The sequence below is a fragment of the Chlamydotis macqueenii genome, chromosome 1 (genome assembly GCF_036417535.1).
Source record: "Chlamydotis macqueenii isolate bChlMac1 chromosome 1, bChlMac1.mat, whole genome shotgun sequence".
In the NCBI taxonomy this organism is placed as follows: domain Eukaryota; kingdom Metazoa; phylum Chordata; class Aves; order Otidiformes; family Otididae; genus Chlamydotis; species Chlamydotis macqueenii.
Window position 1 is genome coordinate 126,986,081 of NC_141556.1, and position 19,699 is coordinate 127,005,779.

Sequence of the window (19,699 nt, forward strand, 5' to 3'; positions counted from 1 at the left end):
TTCATTGTAGAAGGTGATCACTTTGGTCAAGCATAACTTCTCCTTGGTGAATCTGTGCTGACTGTTCTCAATCACCTGTTTGTGCTTCATGTACCTAGAAATGGTTCCCAGGATTAGTTGCTCCATCACTTTTCCAGGGTTTTAGGTGAGGCTGATTGGCTTGTGGTTCCCTGAGTCTTCCATATTGTCTTTCTTGAAGATAGAAGTGACATCTGCTTTCCTCCAGTCTTCAGGCACTTCTGTCAGTCACCATGATTCATCGAAGTGTGTAGGAAGTGGCCTTACACTGACATCTGCTAGCTTCCCCAGTGCTCATGGGTGTATCCTATTAGGGCCCATGGACTTAGGTATGTCCAGTTTGCTGAAGCATTCTCCAACCTTATTCTCTTCCACAAAGGGTAAGTTTTTAAAATTCTTACCTTCTGTACATGGAAATTATCTGGAAGTACCTCCTATGATGGCAGTATTCTCACCAAATAAGTCATTATCATTCCACTTTTAAGTATTTAACATACAGAGAAAGTGTTTGCAGAAGCTCTTCTCAGCAACAGGTCATAATCTTGACTTTTTGTTACGCAGCATTAGGTTAACTTCACCTTAATGTTATTTACATTATGGTGCATGCAAGGCTACCTGTATGATTTATATCACTGAAATTCTTAGTGTTTGGTAGAGTCTACCTATTTTTCTGACAGACAGTCACATATGTTCTTATTCTTATTGCAATCCAGTCTTTGTGAAAGCAAGAGCTTTTCTTTACGTTGAGTGAAATACATATCTAAACATCTTTCTCCTGTGATATTTGGAAAAGTGCATTGAACACTAAACAGCTTAGTTATGCTTCTACATATAAAAAAGAGGACAACAAGAAAATTCTACCAGGTCTCTCCTATGACAGAGAAAGATAAGCCTGAGAAAGCTGACACTTAACTGTCTACTGTAAGTTTAAAATTATGATGCTATTTATTAATGTAATTATAGTAAAATGTTTGAAACCATAACTTTTATGGTTATTTTTCAAGTATAGCAGTACACATTCACTTGTAAATCTTTTTCTGTTCTCCTAACGGCTTTTAACCTTGACTTTCTGCTTTATTTTGAATCTTTAAAAATTACGAGGTCTTTAGTTTTGGTCCTTCTCTTTATCCCACTGCACAGATTATTTTAGTCTAAACAACATAATAAGCCCATGAGCTATCAGCTTCTTTTTTTTTACCTGTATTAATCTAAATTATATATAATCCATAATGACTTGTTAAGAATCATTAAGAGTTTCTTGAATGTTAAGGAAGTGTAGGAACTTAACTTGTATTTTAAATTTATGACAATAGCAATGTGAATGTTCCCTAAGTGTTCACGAAATCAAGTACTGTTGCACATTTGTGCTCTATAAGAATTACTGTCTAGGAAATATCCACAATACAGTTACTAAGTCATTTTTTTTAGGAATTGTTTTTTACTAAATATTCTAGGCTAAGACAATCAGACATTCTTCAATCTGACATTAGTGTTATATTCAAACAGAAGAAAACCTAACTTTGAAACATATTTTTTGTCTTTAAAAGCTTATTAAAATGATAATAACATGTTAGAGATGCAGTACTCTAAGGATGCATATTTTCCACATTTCATGCCTTGGGTGGAATTTTGTTGGCAATAATTTTTTGATCAACATAAAGACTTTATTCTAAGTTCATATCACCAGAAAAACCCCATCCTGCTTTCTAATTTCAAAGTTGGGTGATTTGTTGGGGTTTTTTAATAAATTGATATTATTAGTTAATCAGAGTTAATCAGAGCTGTGTTGCCCACACACATTCTATTACTTTTCTTTCAGAACTCCTTTATGACACAGAACACCTGGCAAGTAGCTGTAGCCCCCTCTGCAGAAAGTGTTATTGGCAGCAAGCACCTTGCATGGAAGGGTTGTACTGCAAGGGAGAACTTAATGTACTCCTAACTTTATTTCCTTAACTTTGAAGGACAGAGAGAGATGAGACTATTCATTTATCACTGGGACAAGTCTAAGGAATAAATCTGTCTCAGAACCGTTTTCCGAGATCTCTCAGGGAAGCCTGCTTGGAGTTTTAAGAATATGAGCATGGATGCTCAAACTCTTTAGAAAGTTGGTTGCAATGACACAGCATAAGAAAAAAAAAAAATCAAAGGAAAAAGTACATTTTAGTAGGCGATAGATCTTCACCTGTGTGCTGTTGTGGAATCTAGCTGTTCCCAATCAGGTTCACAAGGCTGAAGTGCTGTTAAGATGATATTGAAGCTTCCCGCAAAATAAGCAAAACCTGCCTGATGTGCCACCTCCAGATCAGTGAACTGCTGGTTTGCCCACAGAGGGAATGCTCATTTAGTCTATCACTAGAGAAGGCAATGTTGCTTGTTAAAACAATTAATTCATTGAGTGATGTTGTCTGTGCATATGCCACAGGGTACAGGTATTCTTTCTCGGTTTTCCTCAGAGTGAGTAAACTCAGTGGGGTTTCCTTGACTAAAACAGAAATGGAGTTTAGTGGTGTATGTTGCTGTTATTCACTGTATAAAGGATTTAAGGCTGGCATATGGCTTAATTGATACTGCTAACCATGGAACTAAATCCCCAGGCTAGACATGCAAATTGAATTAAAATCTGGATCCAGGTACTATGTTATTTCTTCTTTGTTAGAAAGCTTTGACCTGGTAGATACAGTTACCTTACTTAATTAAAAATTCAACACTACTTAAAACATTCAGAAGGATGGTTAGGAACATTCCTGTGAACTGAAACAGTTCTTCTTAAGGACTTGGCTTGAAAGGGGATGTTGGAAGGGAGTTGAAGCTTTTGGGAGTATTGTCATTCTTCCTGTCTATTCTGTTCCTATTCAGTACCTAAATAAGGAGTTTCAATTTTTCTGAGTTGTCAGTTTGACCCTTTCTTGAAACACAATACCAAAATAAATAAAATAAAAGAAGGGGGGGAAAAGTGCTTTCCTGCAGAGTTGACTTCATTTTGCTTTCCTTGTTTCTGCATTTAATATTTGAATTTCAATTTCATGACATATTTCTATTATTCTTACTCTAAAAGTTTAACATTACAGATTATTTTCAAGATGCAACATTTACCAATATACATTATATAGTCCAATACTGGACTTTCATCGACTGTCTTTCAAGGTTCAGGAACAAGTTGAAAATCATACCTAGTTCAGAATATTGCTAAAGTGTTTTTTAGCTTTTTGTGACACATTTTATTTTTGGTTTGGTTTTTTTTAATTTTTCTCCTCTTATTATTCTATGTTGTTTCCTTCTTTGTAGGACAGCAGAAAGTGCTAATGAAAAGTTAGCTTTAAAGGTACAGATTGAAGTGTTTAATGTCTTATATTCTAGTTGTCCTTTTGGTTTTGTGATTTATCATATTGCAGGAGTGAACTGACAACCTTTAAATAAGTTCAAAGATTAAGTCCTTAATTGTATTTCTGATGTGTTGCAGTAGGATAGAATTTGCTACTCAGATAGTTGAAGAAAAGAATTTTATTTTAGTTTTGCATTTATAAATTAATTATCCGGGGGGGTGGGGGGAAACAAAACAACAAACTATCCCCTTTGAGTCATAGAAACTGTCAGTGCAGTTCTGGATAAATTGCTTCAGAATGAGATCTGTTGCTACATATTGTGTAATTAATGTTCATTTATATTTCTCTATTAATTGATCATTTATACACTTCTGTTGAATGAACCATGTCATATCTGTGCAAACATCAAAGAAAGAGAAATAAGGGACAGATGTACTGTTTCAAGTGGTATTTTTGTTCTGAGAGGAGATAAATGTCAGAAGAGAACATACTGTGTAACCACCTTCTAAAGGTAATTGCTATAAATAATTTGATAACTCAAATGTTTTAACTGCTCAATGTTGAACAGATTATTACCATCCTCAGTAGCAGTAGATAACTCATCTTGAAGCTCTTAAAGAATATATTATACTGGGTAGTACACTTCTGCTAGTATGTTACAGTCCTCACTGCAGTATTTCAAGTTTCCTGATGCAAAAGAACTACGTCAAAGGGATTAAAAAAAAAAGCTAAGCCAAAATCCAGAGCAATAAAGCCACGAACATTAGAAGATTAGAAATACGCTCTTCTGGAATAGCTGCCGCTAGAGGAAGAATAAATGTTAATTGGCAAACTCTTGAGTGTATCTTCAGGCCAAAATATATGAGATGCTAAGAGATGCCAGGCTGTCTTATCAGACACCCTGAGTCTACTTATGGAGACTCTGTGGAGTCCCAGTTCAGAATGTTTTTCTTCATTTTACCTGAAATATTGATAAGAATAGAAATTTCCTCTGAGATAAGACAACATCTGTTAACCTATGTGAATGCCAAAATAAACAACTGTTTTCCTGTTATCTAAGAATCTCTGAAGTCACAGAGGAAATAGAAGGCCTTTACATGAACTTCAGGCCAGATGGAAGTGGACCTAAGTATCCATCTCTTGGTAAACACTGGAAGTCAACACTTATGCATACTTTTCACACTTAACTGCTTTGATAAATTTGTGGAATGAAACACTCGAGTGTTTTTTTTTTTTTCAGTAATTGCATGTGTCTTCACCATGATATGAAATACTTCATTGCAAATAATGAGCCTTGCTCTGAATCACTTTGATCTACGTATTACGGAGTTCATATGAGGAGAGGGTAAAATGAGATAACATTTTGGAATTGTTGCAGGAAATCCTGAGTGATGTGTGGAGTTGAATTCTCATCTAGGGGTGAGAAAATATAGACAATTCTGTGAATGTATGTCTTTGGTATATAATTTTCTCTGGGAGTCAGATTTTTAACATCCAGCTTGGTGAGAGGAAGGCATAAAAACACATGAAACACAGAAAGCTCTAAAGGACGACATTAAAACAAAGAAAATAAAACCGAACAAAATATTTTGAAGTCTTTAGAAAGCTATGATGTATTTTGTTTTCATTATTTATTTCTAGTTAGTACTGTTTGTCGCTCATTTATTTTGTCTTTCAGGAGTTTAAATGACAGAGACAGACATACTCAATGACTTATCTGCCATTTTCTCCCCTGCTGAACAAAGATGAGAAATAAAATATCCTTCTGATTGTACACATTGAAAGAGTACAACCAAGGCATTCCTATTAAACTGTAATTACCACGTTCGCAGAAAAATACTGTGTATAATTCTAAGGATATTCATGATTATTCTGTGACTTTTTTTTTTAATTTACCTTACTTTCTGGACAGAGCAAGGAAGACAGAGAAAGTGATAACTAATATTTTGTTTTCTCAATGATTTTCTGGGAGTTATTCAGACCACTGAACTTTGTAAGCTCTGAGTGCCAACTCAGTTAAGCTAAGTAACTACTAATAACGCAATGTTTTTTAACATTGACATTCTTTTCTAGCTTCAATATACTTTTGCAAGTGAAAAAAAAAGGAAGTGAATCAACAAAATAGTTGTTCTTTTTAAATATATGAAAAGTAACTCTATTGTAAGTTCCTTTTGCCTTAAAAGAACATTACGTAGTTTCTTTTCTCATTGTCTTGCAGATCTTAAGTGTCCCTCCTTCCTCACTATTCCTGCTTGACGTGGCTTTGTTTTAAATGTTTTCTTTGTTTGATAGCCCAAAGTTAGCAAATGTGTTGGTCTCATCCATTTTTTTGAGCCATTGTGATCTGCCACTCTGTGGAAGAAGTTCATCCTTCCTCCCCTTTTCTCTTCCCCTGCAGCAGTAGTTGCCAAACTCACTCCTCCATCTGCTAACAGCCAAAGGAAAACTATAGTATATTGCTACTTTGAGAAGAGGGATGGGAGAGATGATGACTGCTACTGCCAAAGTGTGAAGGCATGGCACCTGATGGTGGTGTGCTGCTTTCTAACCAGCAAGAGAGGAAACTTTGGAGTTCTAAGCACCGTTCTTTATTTAAACACTTGTTTCGTCTCTCCTCCAAAACAGAGTGAGGGCCGGGTGGAGGGGGCTTTGAACTGTGAGTTGGAACTTGTTGCTTTAGTTAAAGAGCTGAGTCCTCTGTTAAAAACCATAAACTCAGCCAATGGTGTCCATTAGTGAATTATGGCTTCAGTACATTTCTTTCTGATCACTGAATACTTTCCCTGTAATCTCAGGCTATCAGCTATGGGCAAAGTGGCATATAAGAACTAAAAAGTGTGGTTAAAATTTTCCGTATGTCAGGAGTCATTTTATGGCACCAACTAGTCAGAGTATCATGTAGTGGTTGAGATTGGAAAGGACCTCTGGATGTCATTGGTCCAACACCCCTACTCAAGCAGGGTAACCTAGAGGATGCTGCCCAGAATCATGTCCAGGCAGCTTTTGACTATCTCCAAGGATAGAAATTCCACAACCTCTTTGGGCAACCTGTGCTAGGGCTCAGTCACTCTCACAGTCAAAAAGTGTTTCCTGATATTCAGAGGGAACCTCTACTGTTTCAGTTTGTGCCCGTTGCCTCTTGTCTTGTCACAGGGCACCACTGGAAAGAACCTGGCTCCATCGTCTTTGTACTCTCCCTTCCGACATTTACACACCTTGATGAGATCCCGCCTTGAATCTTCTCTTTTCTAGGATAAACAGTCCCTGCTCTCTCAGGCCTTCCTTGCATGAAGAGATGCTTCAGTCCCTTAATCGTCTTTGTGGCCCTTCACTGGACTCTCTCCAGTAACTCTATAGCTGTCTTGTACTGGGAAGCCCAGACCTGGGCACAGTATTCCAGATGCTGAGTAGAGGACAAGGACCACCTCTCTCACCTGTTGGCAACACTCCTAATGCAGCCAGTCCTCCCAGCTTTGTGTGTTCTGCAGACTTGCTGAGGGTATGCTCTGTCTCATCATTCAGATCCTTAGGGAAGATGTTAAATAGGGTTGGACAGAGTACTGACACCTGGAGAACACCACTAGTTACTGCTTCCAACTACGTCCCACTGGTCCCTGCCCTGTGGGCCCAAGTAGTTCTGCCAGTTTTCAATCTACTCCTCTGCTCACCCAGCTCATACTTCTGCAACTTCTTTTTGAGAATCTTATGTGAGACAGTGTTGAAAGCCTTGCTGAAATCAAGGCAGATGGTGACCACTGTTCTCCTCTCATTGGCCAAGCCAGCTGTTTCATTGTAGAAGGTGATCACTTTGGTCAAGCATAACTTCTCCTTGGTGAATCTGTGCTGACTGTTCTCAATCACCTGTTTGTGCTTCATGTACCTAGAAATGGTTCCCAGGATTAGTTGCTCCATCACTTTTCAGGGTTTGAGGCGTTTGCTCATCCAGCCCGTGCTTCTGGACACAGTATTCCAGGTGTGGCCTCACCAGTACCAAGCAGAGCTAATCTCTGCTTTGTTTCATAATTTAGATAAAAAGAAATAGGATAGAGCAGAAAATATCTGGTGTAATTTCAGCAGAGATGAAAGAAAACCTGATAAGTACAAATCATTATGAATAATTATTTGCATCTGTGTGTAAATATAAAAAAAAATATTTGGTGAAGGAAATAGATCCTTTAGAGTTATCTATTTTGCTTTTGATATTAAAAACTGCTAGTCTTTAACTGTACAGGAAATTCTATTATGACAAACAGTGTGATGTTACAAAAAAACCCTTAGAAACCTTTTTCCATGTCAGAAAATTATAACCATTTTCTCATCTGTTTGTGTGATTTTATTTAAAAACTTACTGTGTTAGAACAACCTCTTACAATAATTAATTGACTTCATAGTTATCCACAGGTATGTGATTTTAAAGTACAGAAAGGAAAAGTACAAGGATTGCACTTCAGAAGTATAATAATGATAAGGATGTGTAGACAAATATATATAGTTGCAGTGTATGCCATTAAAATAATCATTGCAGGAGTCACTTGGTATTATAATATTGCCATTTATTCAGGCTGTACAAATAATATATATGTTAGTTGATTTAGTAATTTTTTTTTGTAATCATACAGTATTTTTAGTTTTGACAGCATCTTACAGTGCTTTTACAGTGACAGATGCTTGTGCACAGCTTTTTCCCTTTCTGCAGAAGAGAGAGAGTCACTGATTCTCCAGTGAAGTAACTCAAAACCTTTCTCATTCATCAAAAAATAGCTGATAAATTCCTTGTCAAGATCAGTTAATGTTACTGCTTTTTTAGTGGTTCGAGTGTCTTTATGGCCAAACTGTTGAACTCTCACCTGCTATTTGAGTTTGCAGACTTCAGACAGACTTTGCTGAAATGGCGTGAATGTCTATGGGGAAAACCATCAGACTCACAGAAGTACTAGAAACCAAAAAAAACCCCACCCTTACTGTGCATGGGGTGAAACCGGGGTTTTTTGGGGGGGGGTTGGTTTTGTTTTGCGTTGTTTTGGTTTGGTTTGTTTTTTTTCTTTTAAAGACAAGCTACCCCAGAGGAGGAGTGCAGGAAACAGATTTTCTCTACACTGTAAGGTGACTAGGAAAAAATGCAAACTTAGTCCTCTAGAAATTTGTATTTTGTTCTCAGTAATCATATTTTGCAGTTCAATGTTAGAAAATGTAGGGCACACTCCACACAGCTTTATTTCAGCTTTCCTGGTTTAGCTATTGTGTTGTTCACACAGTTGATTCAGATAGAGATTCTGTAGCTACTCTAAAGGGTAGGTATTTAGACTCCCTCTTTTTGAATGATTTATCACTTCAGTGAAGCAATGCCATGTGTTCTTGTGTTTTCCGTACTTCAGTATTTTTCTTTTTTGTCTGGACTTTTTGAAAAATGAGAAAAAATTAATCAAGTATAATTCCTTGTAGCCTCATCTGCCATAATATTTTGCATAATTAATTACTTTTGCATGACTAACTGAAGGGCAAAAATGGCCCGACAGTTTGTAGCCATCTATTTGTAAATTTAAAATATCGAGAAGTAAACATCAGTCTTGGAATTCTGAATGATTTCATGTTACATGCCTCTCTGTCCAATGGTAGCTACCTGTGGCACCTCTCATCATTTTGACTACAGAGATAGACATGGTGCTTCAGTGTTGGATACTTTCCCAATCCAAGCAATTAATGACATTTTAAACTAGGAGGAGGTAGGTTTAGATTAGACATAGGGAAGATACTTTTTACAATGAGGGTAGTGGAACACTGGAACAGGTCGCCCAGAGAGGTGGTGGATACCCCATGCCTGGAAGCATTCAAGGCCAGGCTGGAAATAAGCCCAGGCTGGGGCTCTGAGCAACCTGGTCTGGTTGGAGATGTCCCTGCTCCTTGCAGGAGGGTTGGACTAGATGACCTTTGAAGGTTCCTTCCAACACTAACCATTCTGATTCTTTAAAGTCTAGCTAACAGAGCAAGAAAGGACACAAAGGACATATATCAATTTTCTCCAAATAGAGGGGAAAAATCCAGAAATATCCGAATAATAGTACATAATGTTTTCAAGTTATGAGGATGAAAAATCAAGAATCAACTGAGGCTGAATTTCTTGTTGCATAACCTCCCATATTAGGCACAGAGCCAATGAGAAATACCTTGTGGTAACAGTAAATGAGAAGATTGTTGGTAAGACAAATTCACAGCTACAGAGTGACCAGAGACTATGGAAGAAATGTGTGTCTAGATACATGGTCATGCTATGATGCATTGAATATCTTCAATCTGCCCCTAACCTCAACAGATTTGGCCACACTACTAGACTTTGGAAGATGACTCATGTATGGCAGTACTTCAGTGACCTTGAGTGAGGAGTTGCTATTACACTGAGATCTTTGCTAGTGATATTAGGTCCCACGGGTCTTCTAAGGATGTAATTTGAATATGCTGAGAATACTGAATGTTATGAATACACTATAATAGAAATACTGTGGAAAAATGAAATAATATATTCTTTTAATTTTACTTTTCATATTTCCGGTAGATATAGCATCAAGAAATTAGCTTATTTCTTTGTTAACCTTTCTACTGCATAAATTCTTTTACTGAAATAAACATTTATCATAGTTCATTTATTCAGTAATTTTAGTATTTTTTTCTTTCAGTAACTTCTGGTGAAACTGTTGCTGTGGATACACAAACCAGGGTAACCAAGGAAACGACCACCTTCAAACCAGAAATGCCATCTTCTGTGCTTTTGGAGGTTCCAGCCTTGGCTGACTTCAATAAGGCATGGGCAGAACTCACTGACTGGCTTTCTCGACTGGATCGAGAGATAAAATCTCAGAGAGTGATAGTAGGTGATCTTGATGATATCAACGACATGATCATCAAACAAAAGGTATGAGAGACACTGTTTTTTTCAAGTTGAAAGCCTCATGATCTTTATTCTGTATTAAATCGTTTCAACAGGGAACATAGGAGAGATGATAGGCTGCAATACATGTAGTTGTCGCTTAAGCTACTTTATACCAGCAACTGAATTATTGAATTAAGTGTTAACATAATTAATTGAGGGGGAAAAGAGAGTATTTAATAATTTCTGTTGTAGTTAAGGCAGATCTCTTTATATTGCTTGTGCTGATTGTGTTATAAGAGTGTGGAAGCCAATGGCTGAAATATAAACCTCATAAGAAAGAAGGAATTGCATAGTAAGCTCCAGCTTGCTAGGAGGAAAGATACTCTGTTTTATACCTTTTCCTGTGTTGCTTCTGCAATAACTTTCTGAGAGGCTTATATCCTGCTGCTGTTGGGTTATGAAAAGCTCCTCAGTCATCTTAAAGGAAAGAACAGTTCATTAATGCAAGTGTTTTGTCAGCAAAACTACATCAGTGTTACTTATCTTTGAAAACATGGAAAAATACGGAAATACATGTGCAAGGTAAAAAAAAAGAAAGACTAATCTTTAGCTACTCAGTAGCAATAAAAGTAATTTGGTATTTTACAGCTGGAAAGTAATTACCTGCCTTCTAGATTTAACATTGCTCATTATAAAAAATTTGGCTGGCCTGTGCAAAACTTTTCAGTGTTAAATTTCCATTCAGTTCAGTTCTAAACTGAGTTTAAGACTCTATTGTAAAATTTTCTTTTACTTCCTCCTTCTAACAAAAAAAAATCCGCTGATTTGTTGTAAGGAAGATATTAACATTCTTTCTCTTTGCTTACAGTAAAAAGAGAGGGAAAAAGAATGGGCCCATATTGTCTAGTATCTGTACTAAGCAATTTTATAAGAACATGTATATGAAAATATGCAGATGTCTCATAGGGTTCATTGGGCTTGTTTTCTTATCTTTCCCTTTTTTCAGTGGTTTAAACTTTCTGTTTTTGAGACTTTTGGTTTGCTTTACCTTCTAAATTAGTGAAATATTTATTTAATCTTGATTAATGACCACAATATTTACTGTGTAGGATTATATAGTGTTTTGTTAATTAAAGTATCTTAAAAATGTCGTGAGTATATTTTAATAATAAGCAGTAGCTGCAGTATCAGCCACACAGGACACTAGATTATAATAGCTGTTATGTCGTTTGAAAAGATTGAGGGCCAAAAAAACTAATTTGCACATGATCTTCTCATCTTTTTCAGAATTGTTTTGTTTTTAAAATCTTACATTGTCAAATTCTTAATTCAGAATTGTAGGGTTTTTTTACTTATGCCTCATTTTAGTGTATTATTTTAGCAAGTAAAATCCATAGCTTGCTACTTATATATGAGATTAAATTATTAACTCTTGAGAATTTCAATTAATGTTATACATGTTTTAAAAGGAACAGGTTTATATCTACATTTCATCTTCACTCAATGCTAAAATATTTTAAGTGGTTAAGCCTGCACTATTGCAGTCTTCCTCTCACTACTGTTCCTGGCTAAGTAGTCTTTTTTTTTTTTATCTTGTGCTGTGCTGGTAACAAAACCGGCAGGAAAACTCTATACTTTTTGGTGTGTTTACTTCTCTAATTGGCTGTGCAACAGAATGTGACATTTAATATATTCTCTGATGAAATGGAAGAATCAATGTCTAAACATAGACTGCAGTTCTGTTACCTGGCTTCCTCTTTAATGGTCATGTTAATATCGCTTAATACGTGGAAATGAATATAATGAAATTTTGATCCTGCTTCTAAATCTATCACTGAATTATTAGGTGAGATTAGCAGACAGAATTTTCAAAATGGACAAAGAATTTTAGGTTTCTCAAACCACTACCCCACCCCGCTTTGTAATGTGTAATGTCTGCAGCAGTATGTGAGCTGATTAAATTGGACGTGTGGTTACCTGGGGACTCTGGAAAGTCAGGCCAGATATGATCTAAGTTGGAAATCCAAAAGTAGTGCTCACCTCATCAGATCTGTATATTCTGTAGAAGATCATAGTCATACCTTTCCCATAGTTGTGATTTAAGTCATTGAAAGTCACAATATTGCGTCATGCTCTATTTGGAGAGTTCGTTGCACCTCTACAGGGATCTCAATAAGCTTTAATAGGTGTAAAAAAACATCTTAACACAGCCAACTACTTCCCTTATAAAAATTTATCATTATAAAGATACATGCTCCATGAAAGCTGTTTTATTATAACACATCTCTAGTTGCTTACCCAGAATTTAGAACACTTCAGACTACTAGTAGTACCATTGGCATGCTACCAAGCTTTTACTGTTTTGGGGTTTTCCTTCCATATCATTTTTTCTTTTAAAACAGAGAGCCACATTTTTAATAAAAAAAATTGAAATGTCAGACAAAACATTTTAAAAGCAAAGAAAACCCATTTCCTAGCATTGTATGTAACAGGACATTTGCCAAATCACCCAGGTAAAAATAAATGACATTAGGTTGTCCTTTCTTTCACAGCAACATGTAATGTTGTTGAAGCTAAGTCTCTGAGGGCATTTTGGTTAAGTTCATTTCAATCTGGTTGTGTCACAAGATCACAGCCACTAACTCTACCATATTTTTCCTTCATAAAAGTTTAAGGCATCATTAGCCCCTACTTGAACTTTGCTTGGAGGTGATCACAGTGAATTGGTGCTCTTGTGTGAATAGCATGTACAAAGGTTAATTGTAGACCAAAACAAAACAAAAAAGAGAAATATTTTTTTTAAAGGCTTATTTTAGTGGCAACTTCCCTTTAATGAAAGAAACAATATAACATAAATTCTCTGAACTGGTGTGCATACAAATGGATTTGACTGTAATTTTCAATGCCTGCTTTTACACATTTGTTCTAAAAGCATGGGTTGAGTCTGTACTGTTAGGTATAGTGCAGGGGATTAATCTGAAAAAAGTATTGTGTAGAGTGAGACCTACAGCCAAGCTAGGTTCTGAGACTTTTAAGCAAAGAAGAGCAAAGGATACTTTTAGGTAATTCTTTGTGTCATCTAAAGTAGTAATCCAAAAAAGATTAAGAGTATTTGTTTCTACTAAATTTATTTTTCACTATTCAAAAAGTAGATTTGATCTTCTGTCAGTTAGAGAAGTAAACAAAATTGGAGTGAAGTTATTGTTTCACTATTAATTACTGAATTGATTTTTCAATAGCTGAGGATTTTATGCAGCTGATGATAGTAAAATAACTGCTAAGGAAAAATATTGGCTTATAAACTGCGCAATTAACAGACTGCAGAAGAAAGAGTGGGCTTAATTGACATTCCCCTCGTTTGATGATATTTTACCCATCCTTTCCCATGGTAAAATACCATGCATTTCACTATACAACTTTATAATTATACATGTATTTTTGTATGCAACCTTACAATTAGTATTCTGATAGATCGGAAGAATGCGAAATTTTCTGTCCAAACTGTTTTCCAACATAAATTTTTGTGGAAATAAACATATAGTTTTCCAAATTTGTATCCTATTCTTACAGAAGCCACTGTAATTGCCAAATTAAAATTTGTTGTTCTGTATTACAGGATATGGATCCGTGTACTCTAAATATGCCCATGTTAAGTGAAAACTCATAGTTACAGCCACAGACATTTGTGTATGACCATATAGTTTATATCAGCAGTGTAAGCTATAGGTAAGGTGAAGTCCTCAACTTTTGGATTGTGTGTTTCAAGTTCTACAGAGTTGTGAAGAAATTTCATATTAATGACATATGCATCAAAAGACCCATGTAGCACATCTTCAGGTGGTGTACTGTTGAAGAACATCATAGAAGATTTTACACTTGGAGCTGAATATTTTTCAGTTTAATATTCTGATGTGCTTAAAGGGAATTCGCTAGTCCAGTAAATTGGGAGCTGACATTCACACTTTCAGAATCAGTCTTCAGGAACATATTTGCCCCATCCCTCTCTCTGTACTGTCATGCTGTTTTGAGTGTTGTTTTCAAAGCTCCACATTCTCTAGGATCTTCTATTTCCATAGGAACACACAGTTGCAGACATTCCCTGAGGCACTGTTGGACCAGGATCAGCTAGCTCCCAAAGCAAGGCTGGAGCTGAAACTGATTCTGCAGCATGTTGGAGGGTTCACTGGCATTTTTGTGCACCACCTCTGATAGCAAAATCCTACACATTATTTTATGGCTTAAATGGTGTGGAAAACCTCCTTTGCTTCTATTAATTTCACCATAGGATATATTTGCCTAGGAGACTACTATCATTATTTTATGTATATTTCAGAGTGTTATTGTTGTTCTATTTTAACATGGGTAATCTAGAAAAAAATTCTTATTTTATACTGTGTCATGCTGTTAGACTTTTAAAATGAATTCTAATTTATGAGAAGTACTGGAAGGCTAGTTTCAGGGGGTTTTTTAAGAGAATAAAAAAACTAATAAATGAACAGATTTCTAAATATATTAGAAAAAGTTAGAACTACAAGGTTTGTATGCTGAAAGATTTTGGCTTTCTTATAGAATAGAGGGAAATGAAAAATGTCTGTTAGCCTTTAAGCTTATTCTTACAAGGTAGAAAATGCAGCAGGATGCTCTAGAGGGCCTGGAAATTTAAGTCTTTAAAGGAAAGGGGAGGAAAAAAGAAAAAAAAAATCTTTTAATCTGAAAATTGGACCTCAAGGGATGTAGAATATGTGTCAAGAGACTTTTTTAAAAATACTTTATTGCTTATAGAGAGAGCTGATATTTTAAAATAGCTTGTCTAGCTCATTACAGTATGCTAGAGAGTATATTTGTTTTCTGCAACAATAAAAAAAGCTGTCTAAACACTATCTTTTGAAAAGTGATTAACAGTCATTTCCTTATTTTTCTATAATCTTAATCACTAGGACATGCATAAAAATTTTACCTCTAAAGATCTGATTCTAAAGTCATTGAAGTAAAAGATATATTTTCATTTTTTTTTTCAATTAGTTTTCAGTCAGGCTGTAAATCATCATCCAAACAAAAAATACTTAATACTACTAAAGATAACTTTCCTCTGTTTGCTTTTGTTGGCCTATTGTAAAATAGTTTGATTATTTTTTTCCAATTCCTGACAAATAAGCTTCCATTAAAAGTAAGTTGTTGTGATTAGTGCAACTGGCATCTTGTTAGGTTCAGCATTGGAAAGGACAAGAGTGTAGGAACTAATTTTAATTTGCATTTGTATGTTGACTATTAGAACTATACACTTTTCAGTAGGGTTGCATTTTTCAATACCAAATATATTTTTTTTTTATTTCTAAGTCTGACCTATCTTGTAAGTATAAATGACCTATTTCATCAATACTGGACTTTATCTGACCTACTCTTTTATCCAAATCATAATTTCTTTGTGTATGTTTACATTCCACTAGTATGTGCAACTCAGAGACCTGCTGCATTGGACGCTGTACAAACATACCGGGGTATGAAAGGACTGTTTAAAGTTATGTGCTGTCCACAATGTGGACCATGGGGAAATCCTGCTATCCTAGAAAATTTAAAAACTGCTTGAACATTTGTAAGTTCTGTGTGTGCCCAGACAGGGGAAAAAAAAAAAAAAAAAATTAATAAGACCCTAAGCAGCCTGTTGAGGGAAGTTATCATTCCCCTCTAATCTGAATTTCTGTGTCTGGATTTGGGCTTCCCAGTGTGCAGGAAAGACATAGAGGGAGTCCAGTGCAGGGCCAACAAGGTGGTCAGGGGCTGGAGCACTTGATATATGAGGAGAGGCTGATGATCCAGGGAATTAACTGTCTGCTAAAGATTGCTTGATTTAGGAAACTTACTGTCTGCTAGACAATGCCTAACAATCCTGTTTGCCTTGAAACTCACTTAAGCTTATCAGGGACTCGTATTTGTCAAGAAACTGGTATTCGTCAAGGACTAATATGTCTAGCAAAGGACGGAATGTTAGTTCCACCACAAATACGGTCAGAAGTCGGTAAACTGCTGAAATCACCAAGAGCATGGGTAAATGACTACAGTTCATCTAGAGGAAGATAAGATCCCTGAAGAAGTAAATGACCGCCAGAGACAGATCTGAAATGCTAAGACAAGTGTTCTTTTAATAACCCCGCCTCACTTATGCATATGTATGTCTATATTGTGCAATCCTATGGATAGGTATACCTGCATCGTATAAATTTTTGGTAAAATGTGCTGTCAGTGTGCATGCTTTTGGAGGAGCGATCCCCTACGCACCCCGCGCCGAATAAACATGCCTGCTTTACAACTCTCTCCGAGTTGTAAAGTTTGATCCGCACATCAGTTTGGCACCCCAGATGGGACCCTCTCTGCTCAACCGCAGGACCGGCTGAGAGAGGGACGTCTTTGGAGTGCCCCGAGCCTTCCTCGGAAGAACTCCGTCCCTTGCCCAATCACTGCAGGAGTAGACAAGGACCATCAATGGACCAGGTATATCAGAGAGGGGATACCTGTAAGTCGTCAGGAGATGTCTTACCCGAGGGAAAGGAGATGTTGCTCACCCCTGTGTAGTCCGGACCAGGGGGACTTTGCAGGAATCCCTGAGTGCAGTACGCAAATAATTGTGGTGATTTTGCGGGAATCCCTGAGGGCAGTATGTGGGTCCCTGTAGTGAACTGAGTGCTTCTCACTGGAATAGTGGGAGCGCTGTGTGGGATAGCTATTGTTCGTCTGTTGTAACTCATGGGAATTGGAATTTATATCATTGCAGTTGTAATTGATTTATGATAGTCGTTACAAGGTGTATACTTAAGAAGTTTTATGTATCCGGTACCGCGGGTTGTGGGATAAGTGTTTTATTGTATTGTTAATGTTTTATGTTGTTGTCTGAAGTAAGCTGGGTGAGTGTTTGAGTGAGTGAGATGCAGTCTGACTGCGGAACAAGTGTGGAGTCCTGATCTGTGGTTCTGCGTTCTCCACAAGGAGAGCAGCCGGAGATGGATGAAGCCTATGACAGACTTTGAGACGGTGTTAGTCGAACCGATTGTTAACCCCTTATTGTCCTGTACACGTGCATAAGGATTTTTCATGCAACCCAATGTATATTTTTTGAATGCTTTGGTTATAAACAGAACGTTGAGGTACGGTTTGGGGATGATTTTTTTAATTTTTGGTGTGGTGAATGTCAAGGGAACTGGTCTGACTGGGATAGGATTGAGCATTCAGGCCAGCTTAAGCAGGTATTTGGTGGGAACTTAAAAAGTGTAAGGAATCAGTAAGAATGCTACTGGTATATGGGAGCAAGTGTAGAGCGGAGTAGTGCCGGATTTATTTGGTGTGGAGCACGGACAAGTGCCTGTCCACTGTTGCTTGTTTGTTCGCACTAAGTGTTTGAAGTGTCATAAGTGCGTTATTTCTTTTAACAAGAGACAGGAATTTCGTCTCTACAATTGTCTTGAATTGAGGTGCGTTTGCTGTGGGGCAAGTATGCCCTTGTAATCTTTGGCCTTGGATAAGGTATTATTGTTGTCAATTTAATGAGGTTGTATTCTTTGGCTGAAGAATAAGCAGTGTCTGTTATGGGAGGCAAACAAAGCGGCAGAATAGTGAACATGAGCTCTCTGGGCTGCATTTTAGCTCACTGTAAGGAGATAGGAGAGCCGCAGGAGGAAGTGTAAACAAAAAGACTTTATTAAAGTATTGCAATTAATGGTGGCCTTTGTATAAATTAGATGATGATGAGAAGTGGCCCTTTAATGGAACATTGAATTATAATACCTTGTTGCAATTGATGTCATTTTTGAGGAAAGAAGGGAAATGGGATGAGGTCTCATATACGGACATGTTTTTCACCCCTGAAATCATCCGGAATATCACATGGACTGTGGATTAGCACCCCCACAGGACCCAGTGGTGATGGCTTTGGAGAAAAAAAGGAAAGAGGTGTTGCTCGGCATGCAGCATAGGGCAGAGATGTACAAAGCTGGGAAAAATAAGGGCTCCTGGGATGGGAGACCTCCTGGAGCATTATAAACCACAGGTAGGAGGAAATAAACCACAATGAGGAGGAAATGAAGGTTCCGATTCGGAAAACCCTCCAGATAGTCCAGTATCCTCTCACACCCGAAGTAAGAAAGAACAGATAGTGGTGCAGGCACCCCTCAGGGATCTGCTAATTTGCAGATGCAGGAAGCTGGGAGAAAGACAGACAGAATAATTGACCCAAACTGGCCAAAGAGAGTATTCCATGCCATAAACATCATGCTCAGTATATAAGTGGGGACTGGCAAAGGCAGGTATCTGCCTTCCTGGCATCCATCTTTCTCCCTCGTTTGCTGGCATCGTTCCCTCTACCTTGCTGGCTCACTTTTGCTCCTTTGCTTGCCGCTCAGTTTTGTTTCCGTGATCGCTGCTCAGGACGGGCTGTATCGGTCATTGGGACATCAGGTGGTGAGAAAACGTACATCGTTCATTTTGTATATTTTAATATCCTTATATTCTGTTATTATTGTAGTTTTCCCTTGTTATTTTAGTAAATTGTGTTCATATCAACCCCCTTCCTTCCCAATTCTCTCCCTCATTGTGGTAATTTGGGCTAAACCATCACACCAAGTTTTAAACTAAGCTTTAACATGGATGTCTATGGATGATGACTTTGTAACGGTAAGGGGAGCTACTGGTGAAAGTGAGAAGGCATACTTTTTGAAACCTCTTAAATTTAAATTGGGAAAACAATTGGGAATACAAATTCTTATGTATGCCTAACTCACCAAAACCCTATTAAGGCGAGACCTATTGGAACAACTAAAGGCGGAAATGAAATTTGAAAAAAGAAAAGTGGAACTCCGAGTGGGACATGACCAGGTAATTGAACTTTTGAGTCTGGCCCTCATAGATATAGATACTCCAGTTAGCTCAGGAATACCCGAGGAAGTCCAGAGCCAAGTATATCCAGGGGTATGGGCCTCAGAAATACCAGGAAAAGCAAAAAACGTTTCCTCAGTAGTAGTCAGACTCAAACCAGGGGCGTGGCCTGTAAGAATCGGGCAATATTCCCTCAGGACAGAGGATAGGGAAGGAATCCAACCAATAATCAGCCAGTTTATCAAACATGGGCTGTTTACAGAGTGTGAGTCGGAGTATAACACTCCCATTCTACCAGTCAAAAAGTTGGATGGTAGTTATTGAATAGTACAAGATCTCAGAGCTATTAATAGAATTGTTGAAGATCTATATCCTGTCATAGCAAATCCATACACATTATTAACTCAATTGGCACTTGAATTGGCCTGGTTTACCGTATTGGACCTGAAAGATGCCTTCTTTTGCCTGCCCTTGAGCCCAGAAAGCCAGTTGCTTTTTGTATTTGAATGGGAAAACCCTGATTCTGGAAGGACACAATTAACATGGACTGTGTTACCACAAGGGTTTAAGAATAGCCCCACTCTTTTCAGAAAACAATTAGCTAAAGACTTGGAACTGTGGGAGCGAC

At 37.2% G+C, this 19,699-nt stretch overlaps 1 protein-coding gene across 11 annotated transcripts in view; it reads left to right on the forward strand.

Moving 5' to 3' along the window:
• DMD (dystrophin) overlaps positions 1–19,699 on the forward strand; it is a 1,302,935-nt gene that overhangs the window by 944,978 nt on the left and 338,258 nt on the right. For all 11 annotated transcript variants that reach the window (XM_086766697.1, XM_086766715.1, XM_086766672.1 and 8 more), the window contains one exon: positions 10,016–10,251. In XM_086766697.1, coding sequence (XP_086622823.1) covers positions 10,016–10,251 — 236 coding nt within the window. The remainder of the gene's footprint in view (positions 1–10,015; positions 10,252–19,699) is intronic.